Here is a 10093-nt window from a genome sequence, read left to right on the forward strand (position 1 = left end):
ATTGAATCTCACTATCTGCGTTTCAATTTATGCATAGACATGAAAATTCTATGCTTCTAGGTTTCTGCGAAGTATATAATGAAGACGAGTAGCTCGGGGTCGTCAGTCATAGCGAGTCATCGAATCTCTCTGAGGCATCAGTTCAAATTCTAATTTTCAATATTTATTCACTCAGCCATGAAGACAATCAGCAAATGTATTTTTCTGCTGGTTTGCGTGTCGATCGTGGTCATTGCGCAGGTGAATAAACGTCGTTTTCAATTTACTTCTGCCATTGCAAAGATATTTCAGTACCGAAGTGGTAAAACGGTCTAAGTCGATTCATCTCCCAATTAAGTTTTTGAGGAATATTTCCGAATCTAAGGGAGATAGCGAAATTTTCGTAATTACATTTATTGTAGCATTCCATCGGCTCTACAAAAAAGGTTACACTAACAATTTTGCTATCTCTCTTAGATTCCGAGATATTAATTGAAAACTGGTTCACAATCAAAATTGACTTGTATTGTGTTACCACTTCACTACTGATTTTTATTTCTACCCCTTCTGATTTGGCCAGAGGGACCCTGTTGACTTTTCAACATTACGATTCGGATTTGGAAGCCTGAATATTCACAATTGGATGAGCAAATTTTGCAACCATTTCTGCGAACACCCGGCGTCGAAAACTACGCGGACGTTCTCGCTGTGTTCTGTCAAGTGTTCGACTTCTACGACAACTGAAAAATCCCCTACAACCGATGCGAAGGACAGAGTCGAAACTACCCTAGCTTCCATTACGACAACACCACGCAGCACGACGAGCCCTACAAATTCGAGTAAATCTTCCTTGAGAGAATCGAACGGAGGTACAGTCATTGTTATTGACAAGTCGACTCAAAATTCTAAAGAACTCACACCGTAACATAAGATTTAACAACTATTTCGAGAATTAGATCCTCACAAGGAGGCGAATTTCTATTGTAAATGACCCCGAGATGATTTTTTAGGAAATTTTTACTCAAAATATGCATTTTAAGGATATCCAAGTACTTTGGCTACTTTTTTCCCACTGAAATGCTTCTCTACTTTGACCCTAAATTTCCGGACATTTTACAATGATTTTATTATTCAAACTTTGCAGGTCTTCTCGAAAAAAATTAATCAAATAATTTAAAGTTTGCAATTTTTGAAAATTACGAGCCTTTGCTATAAATAATTTATAAACAATCAATTCTCCACCGTAAATCTCATTTCTTCCAAAGATTCAAACAATTCCAATTATTTATTTATAACCAACGAATGTAAAAAAAAGATAATACTCTGCAAAAAATAATTCAAATGACGCTGAACATTCATGGTCTTTTTTCAAATTTTTCTCACGTAATTCAATTGACAAATTTGATGATTGAAAATGGCTACAGTGTGTACCAAGATATAAAATATACCCGGATATCCTTAAACTAAAATTTTTCTCAGTGCTCTATTCACAACTGCAGATCATCCTATGAGATATCCATTAATTTCCAGAGTAAGAGTTTATAGAATTCATAAAAAATCTATTGTTAATAAAATCGCATTGTGCCATGCTCCGCAGCGTATCCACAATCATGATCGAAGAGATTCAAGAGAGAACAGTCCCTAATATGCAACATTCCTCTGGCTATTCGATCCGCGGTATCACAAGCCTCTCAGGTGAATTGTTCGCCCATTAAATCGAGCGATTATAATTATGGTGAATTGAGTAAGATTCCTTGCCGAGAGGGAATATTGTACCCCGCGATAGGAGTCTGTAGTCAATGTAGATCGAGAATAAAAGCCACCGGATCAAGTGAGATATGAAAAGAAGGTAAACCCCGTGACTATTCGGGACGATATAAACTGGGTCGGTATGCGCAACTTGTTGATGAGGTACCTGAATGCGAATCCCTTCCAATAGCCGATTTCATTCCATTTTAGACATTGCTTATATCACATAAGTCTTGTGTGCAGTCAACACGAGTCACGAGATCAACCGGTCCACATTTAGTGGAGAAAAATGTGTCGGGAATGATTAGTTGTATAAATGTTTCAATTTTTTTCACGAAGAAATTTATATCGCCCTGAAATATCAAGTAAAATTATTTTTCGAGTGCCCGTTTTTTTCTCATCGAAAGATTAACTGAAGCAACATTGCGTTAACATAAATAAATAACGAAGCGATAAAAGAGTTTACGTCGATTTGACTATGTATGAGTTTTCAATGAATATCTCGGAATCCAAGGCAGCTAGCAAAATGTTTGACACAAACTTTTTTGCAGCTCTCAATTCGCTCTACAAAAAAGGTCGTAATGAAAATTTCGCTATCTCCCTTAGATTCGGAGATATTCCGCAAAAACTCAGCTATGTTTTTTACAATGGTATCACGTCGCATTTTGCTTTATTGTGTTTCAGTGTGTCTTCTTATGCTTAAGCTTATGTCTTTTTTAGTGTCTCTTTGTTTCCTGCTCATGTTATGTTTACTTTGTTATGTTTAATGTACAGTTAATAAACCTCAATCAATTAATTAAAAACCGAGTAGTAAGTCTACTCGAATCGTTTTATCGCTTTCCTGCTGAAATTTCCTCACATCTTGACAAGTAACTAGAGGTGTTACAAGTGTCAATTAAATCGAACTGCTCTCTTCCTCTCCGGCTGTCATTAATTAAGAGAAAGGTGATAAAAATTCACCAATACCTCAGCCAAGCCCTTGTCTCCACGAGAACGCGCCTAAATTGAGCCATTGCGGAAAGCAATTACCGAGGATTAACAACCATATTTCTAAAATGCCACCTCGACCACCTGGTGCGTCACCCAACACTCCACCAGCTCATAAAATCCTAACGATCAGTACTTTTTTCCCAGTCCAAGAAGTATCGCCTAATTTAAAGCCAACATTTGCACGATTAATTACTTCAGATGTTACTCGGGTTTTTGTGTCTAGTCTGTTGGGCACGGAAATATGACTCCTCCACGTGAAAAGCAACACGAGGCGTCACTGGTTACTCAGAAAGAGATGGAAGACATGCACCATGATTGCGTATTGCTCATGTGACCAGGCGAAAGTTGATCTTTTACAAAGCAGAATGCAGGCCACGAATGGTGTGATCAGGGTCGGCTGGACTACACCAGCCACTAACTAATGAAAGATTAGATCACGAGTCTATTAATTACACACCTGATCCCGTCGATGATGATGTGTCTCCATTAGGACAAATCGGGTTTTATTCGCGAGTGAAAAATCTTCAGACCATTCCCATTTATTTTCTTTTTGTCATTTTCTGAATGAAAACCCCAGCGAATTCTATAAAAAATTCTGTTAAATTTTTATTGAACTTCATTGAAATTTCATCTTTCCATACGATTTTTTCTATTGAGATGTTTTCTGTAGGAACTCCTCGACATGAATTTTCCAAATTTTTTTTCACTCTATTTTTTTATTTTTATTTTATTAAAAAAATCAAACACAGAAAACAAATTGAATTCAATTTATTTTGAAAATTGAATTCTATTAATTCTTTTCTGTAGAATTCATCAAGAATATCTGGAATTCTTCAGAGTTCAATAGATTCTTCTGTGAAATGTTTCCATACGTGACGGGAAGTAATTGAAATGAAGACGATAAAAAATGAGGCTTGACCCAGTTGAAATAGAGCACCTCCTTCAGAGGCCTTTCCCTTTTTCCTTCCAGATATCTCCATTTTTCTTTTGTTCTCCCAGCCTACAACTAGTCCTTCCAACGATCCACTTCTCCACGCAAAATAACAGTGCACGGCTTCGAGATTAATAACAACAAATTAGCGGGAACGTGCGCGATTACAGGCACGCGCGGCACCGAGGGGTTATATCTTTAGGGATGATTCACACTAGTTGTTTATACCGTGAGGCTTTCCATGTCCTTTACATTTCAAACTTACACGAGAGAGTTTGAGATAATTTGGAGATAAACTTGATTTTTTGTTTAAATTTCAGATGGAGCGAGGAGCTGGAGAAATTAGACGCATGGAACATATACCACAAACTGAATTGAATGAAATTTAGTGTGGAATGACCCTTAGAGTCTAGCCATTAAACCCAGTTTAACAATTCCCCTCACGTGCCCACACTTTTGTGCAATAATCCCTCAATCTTGAGTAAAAAAACAACTTATCCGCGTTCATACAAACTTGGATAACTAGACTAACTCGTGTGAGTCTAACCAAATAATACCTCTAATTAAAGCCAAATTTTCCAACTTATCGAGTCTGAAAGGTTCAATTATTTGGCGATAATCAATGACATCAATTAGAAATATTTAGTTGCAATTTTTATCGTTTCGTAGAGTAATTATTCAATCATCGATCAAGCATATCCTCCGGCTAGGATATCTTATTTATATTATTATTTTAATGATGGCATTAGTCAAGGTTTGGCACTCAATATGTTACATTCACACCACATTGAGGTCACGATACAACAGAGAATGCCAAGGTCTCCGAATTACTCGAGCTGTGGTACCTTTTCTTTCGCCTGGAATTTACTCATGAACAGCCTTGTCCGGCTACGCCCATTCTTCAATGGGACCAACCATCTCTTTTTCGTTGCAATCAACGCGAGAATCTTTTCCCTTCGATAGCGAAAAAAAAACAAGTGTTTTAAACTGGCAAATTAAATAAACATCTGTTCATTTCAAATAATTCTGTTCTTTTTTTTTATATTTAAGGATTTCCCAGTACTTTAGCTGTTTTTTCTTAACTGAAATGCTTTTATACTTTTGCAAATCATCATCATTTTACAATGATTTTATTCTTTAAACTTTGCATGTGAGAATTGGAATTTCAATATTAAACAGTTAGAAAACATTTTTGAAATTTGAAAAAAATTAGAATGTTTACATACGGAGAAAGATTGATGAAATAATTTGAAAATTGTGATTTTTGGAAATTAAGATTTTTTTATAGGTAATTTGCAAACAATTTAAATGAAAAAAAATTGCAAACAATCAATTTTTCACGATAAAAGTCATTTCTTTGGAATCGTAACAAGAGTTTATATTTTTCATGATAAAAATGACAAATCATAATCCTAGGTGAAATATTGCAATTACAAAGTGGAACAAATCCTTCCACTTTCTGATTGTGATAAATATGGGATGACTCATCAAGCGCAGCTATAATTCAGCTGAGATACAGTCATTTTTCTGATTCAGATGGAATTACCATTGAAATTATTGAGGTCGAGAAAATCACAAATCTTGTCTCCTCTGATTCCTTCTAAGTTTCGTCACGATTTGCGTTTTCTTTTGCCGTCGTTGGATGCGTGGGGGAGAACCTCCTGTGGCCGATCTATTTATGTCACTAGGACTCAGTGATAATTTTCCGGAAAAAGGAGAAAGATCGACTCGTGTTTATCGGATTTTTCCAATGACTAGGCGCGACTTGTTGACAAAAATTTTAATTAAATTCCGTGAGGGATTTACGAAAGATAATGAAAATTACGAGTTTACCCCAATTCCTTATACTTATTTCGTTACATAATTTTGTGTCAGTCACAGTCAGAAATAATTATCGTTGTCAGTCGTGAATTTTATTCGGTACAAAATAGTGACTGGCACGCATGACAAAATTCAATAGAAAACCTCGCGAATTCGCTAGAAAATTCAATTGGAATTCAATAAAATTTTCCAGCGAATTCAATTCGCAAAAAACAAAAATTGTGAATTCTCTAGGTAAAAATAATTGAATTGAATTCTTGGAGAAAAAATTGAATTGAAATTGAATTCTCTTTCTTAAAATTCAATTGTAATTCAATAGAATTTTCTAGCGAATTCGCTAGGTTTTCTATTGAATTTTTTCATAAATGAGAGAATATGGAAAGTGGGATTTCCCTGTTATTCGATAATTCCTTCACTTCATCTTGGTGTTTACCTCCACGTCACGTCAAATTATGTCTCACGGGTGGTACAAAACCATCAAGTGAATATCAATAAGGGAGTCGATTGAATGAGCCCGATAATACCACTGGAAAAAGATGAATGTGTATCCAGAAGGCGCTCATTGCACTCTACCAACGATTGTAAATGCATGTATCGATAACTGTATCAAAACTCTCAATTATTTCACATTCTACCGAATGCACTTACACACCCGATGATGAAACGACAGCTCGAGGCTATTCCCCGAGTTACCTAATAAAAAATAAATCCTGATTATTCCCACCAGTGTTTGTTCTTCTCACGTCCTAAAAATATCAATTATTGGAAATTTATTTGCACGATTTTGCCGGGATTTTGTCGTCTATTTTTTTCGTCCTAATTACTAAAATCCTATCGTAAACCATGGTGGACCGATTTGTAATACTTTTGACACTTGAAATTGTGGAAATTTAATTATCCCCCTCTGGCTACATCAATTGAAAGTGTGTGATTACAAGTCATGTGATAGGATTCGATGAAATTCGGTCACTGAGATCGTTATTTTGTCGCCGATTTTATGCAACTCGACATTCTGAGATAAACATGATAAACTTCGTAATTAAACACGAATAATTTTTGTTTGTACTGCATGTTTTAATGAATTAAATTCTTCTGACTGATTTGGGAAATTAAGGAAAGTGGCTTTTACAATTTGGCAGAGATTACACTGTAAATCAGTTATTTTCAATCATCCAATTTGTCAGTTAAATTGCGGGAAATGTATTGAAAAAAATCATGACTATTCGGCGTCATGCGAGTTACACTTAACACAGAATTATAATTTTTTCCAACATTCGTTGTCTATAAATAAATAAATGAGATGGGAATCTAATTTTTTAAAGTAGGAAATCGATTTCTAGTAAAATTTTAAACATAAATTTGATGAAAAAAATGAATAAACTAGAAAAAAATTACAATCTTCTTCCAAAAGTAAACTTTCCCATTTGTTCAGATTTCTAAAACGTTTTCTAACGGCTCAATATCACGATTTAAATTCGCACTTACAAATTTTAAATAATAAAATCATTGTAAAATGTCCGGAAACTGTTGAACGCATTTCACAGGAGAAAAAAAAGCCAAAGCACTTGTGAAGAAGAGGAAGAGGCGGTTGTTTGCTCACATTTGTAAAATGCATCTCATGTTACTTCGGTCATTCGCATGACCTCAACGTGACATCGGACTCCTTTCACGGTGAAAGTTCTAAATTCTCATGTCGAGATAAATGTGGAGAGAAAAACCGCGGAACAATTCCGAAACGAGAATAAAAGAAAAATGTCAAGTTTGTCAGAGGATGCGGTGCGATATCCCGTGATCGACGCCTCCATTACTCGGCGTTTCCACTTGGTGACCACGCGGTGAGTCTGCGGTTTTGATAAATTAATTGCCCTGCAATGAGATGAAATAAATCGCCGCGAATGGAGAAACAATTTCAGAAATTTTCAGCGATTTCGTTACTCATGCGCTGGCGAATGAGTAAAAACACGGACTTAATGGACTATCTTCCTCTCACTACTGAGGTGTTGATTGCTCTAATTACTTTTTTTCATAGCTGTGAGAAATCGCAGTGGGGGTAATCGTAGGGGACTCGATAAATAAAACATCCCAGTGATATAACCCAACCTCAAGCACTCGCGGAAGCTTTTTTCTCATGCGGATCTTGCTCTTTGCTCGGCGATGCGTAGGATACCGATATTACATGCAGTAAGTTTATTATTTCTGCGCTTTTATTCAACTCACTTTCATCCAGGAACTTTCACTGGGGCATTTAATGCAGAAAAATTTGTATTAATCGGTTGGAAATGAGACACTTCACACTCGAATTTCCGTTACTCGTTGTCATTCAAGTTTTTTAATTTTTTTTCTGATTAAAAAAATCCAGAAATTGTGGCTTTCAATTGTGCCATGAGTTCGGCGTTTAATATCGCTACGAAATCTGCCTATTCTTCATGTCATTAACAGCTGTCCTCACAAGGACATCGACATTCTCGTAATCCCTTGCACCAATTCTCACACGAGAGAGAGAAATAATTATTCGAATGAAAATTTATGGAACGACGGGGCGGCGGAACCCACATGACTATGAGCTCGCTCGGGGCGCCGGTTGCAACGTGATCACCATAATGTGGCAGAATCGTACATACGCACGACCGTAAATAGCACTAGAGGCGGAGAATAATAAAACTAAGTGAATATTTCTGATTGCGGAGCGTCGTTGTCTCATCTATTGTCTAATTTCGTGCATTATCCTCATAAAATCACTATTTTTACCGCGACATTTCGAGAGATTCCGGTTTTTCATTCCACTTTTGTGATTACCCAGCAGAATAAAAGGGTTTTGAATCGTGAAAAAATGAATGGAAAAGCAGGAAATGAGGCCACGTATGATGAACAATTTCATTTTTCATCAGAATTATTCTCCACTATTTGCATTATCAAATGGACAAGTCATCAACAGCATTTTCATGCCCTTAATAAGGAAAACTAAAATGGTTTGAAACAATTATCATCTCTGAATGATCTGGTCCATAATTGCCCTCCTTTTACGATTACCCTTTCACCGGAAAGATCCACATTGCAACCAAAACTTTTCTCGGAATCGAAGGAAATACTTTCGTTCAATCGATGGAAAATAAATTGAGTGATGTAAAAAATCCACGGAAATTCATACGTCTGTTTTTTTAAATTGTTCAATTTTAACCGTTACATATCATGTTCGTGGAATCGTTGTTGAATTAGTGATTGCCTCTAATTTGAGGCCGTTATTATGTAGATTTCTAGTATTAACGCGACCGCTGGGAATTCCGAATGTCTCCCCATGTACAAAAACCACAACATTTGGGGTCTAATTCATAAAAATGAATGATTTATCACATTTTTTCTCGTAAACAAGACAAATTACTGGTGCAAAAAAATTACTCAGGAGAAAAGTTTCATTTATTGGTAACAATCTTCGATGGCATTTAATTTTGTCTTCGAACCGGATAAAATTACGTCTTAAATTAAGACACGGGAATCGATACGACAGTTTTTTTTAATTCTCCCGACATTTATCGTCACATATCATGCTCGTGGAGTTCTCGAATTAGTGATTGCCTCTAATTTGAGGCCGTTATTATGTAGATTTCTAGTATTAATGCGACCGCCGGCAATTCCGAATGCCTCCCCATGAAAAAAAACAACAACATTTGGGGTCTCATTCATAAAAATAAATGATTTATCACATTTTTCCTCGTAAACAAGATAAATCACTAGTGCAAAAAAATTACTCGACCGAGAATTCTGCGGAGTGTGTGGACACAGGAGAAAAATTTCATTTATTGGCAATAATCTTCGATAGTATTGAATTTTGTCTTCGAACAGAATAAAATTACGTCTTAAATAGACACTTTTGTCCGCTTTTTCAAGATTTCCTAAAAATGTCTTGAAGAAACTGGTAAAATGTCTCAATTAAAACTAAATTAAATTGATATTTTAATCGAGAGAATGTTGTTTCCCCGGTCGCCTCCCGCAAACGTTTTTTTCCCCCATAACGTTCACCGAATTATGCAATTTAAACCCCCGAAATACATACGAAAAACAAGCGTTCACCGAAGAAAGGAACAAAGGAGATGGTCGGCGATTGCATCAAGCAGGCCGTTTCCACGGGGTCTTTCATCCGCGCCGAGAGCCGTCTCTCGGCTTGATCATGTGATGCTACTTCACTTTTACTTTAGCCGCCTTTACCGCACTCGTGACTCGAACGTGACTCGTCAACGGTGCTTCCTCTTCCCCCTCCACAGGCAATACCATCGCCGTCCTCATCACCTCGTCCACAAGACTCTCGCACTTCGCCGTACCTCCGCGTACTCTTTCACTTTGAAAATTGGAGCGTAGGTGTATCATAGACACTGCTAACACATTATCTCGTGGAGACTTCGAGCTGTTGCCCTGAGAACACGCGTTTGCTTTCCGTTCGGAAGAACTTCAGAAAAGCTTCGACGAAAGGGATGAAGTTGAGCCGATGGGGCGTGATGGATTGAAGGAACACAATTCTCGCTTCAAGACTCAAAGTTCTTAATTAGAATTTTCCAATTCCAATTCATCCAATTATCTTTTATTTATTGATTTATTTTTAAATCAATTTTCAATTCATTTAGTTTCTTG

At 36.6% G+C, this 10093-nt stretch overlaps 1 protein-coding gene across 1 annotated transcript; it reads left to right on the plus strand.

The window, feature by feature from the left end:
• Window positions 1-133: 133 nt before the first annotated feature.
• On the plus strand, window positions 134-4632 carry LOC107044417. Its single transcript, XM_015266290.1, has 3 exons — window positions 134-240; window positions 560-848; window positions 3970-4632. Exons 1-3 carry the CDS (start codon window positions 178-180, stop codon window positions 3993-3995), a joined length of 378 nt encoding a protein of 125 aa, XP_015121776.1. The 5' UTR covers window positions 134-177; the 3' UTR covers window positions 3996-4632.
• The last annotated feature ends 5461 nt before the right edge of the window (window positions 4633-10093 follow it).

This window comes from Diachasma alloeum, unplaced genomic scaffold (assembly GCF_001412515.2).
Source record: "Diachasma alloeum isolate Michigan unplaced genomic scaffold, Dall2.0 Dall_scaffold_00180, whole genome shotgun sequence".
Classification (NCBI taxonomy): Eukaryota; Metazoa; Arthropoda; class Insecta; order Hymenoptera; family Braconidae; genus Diachasma; species Diachasma alloeum.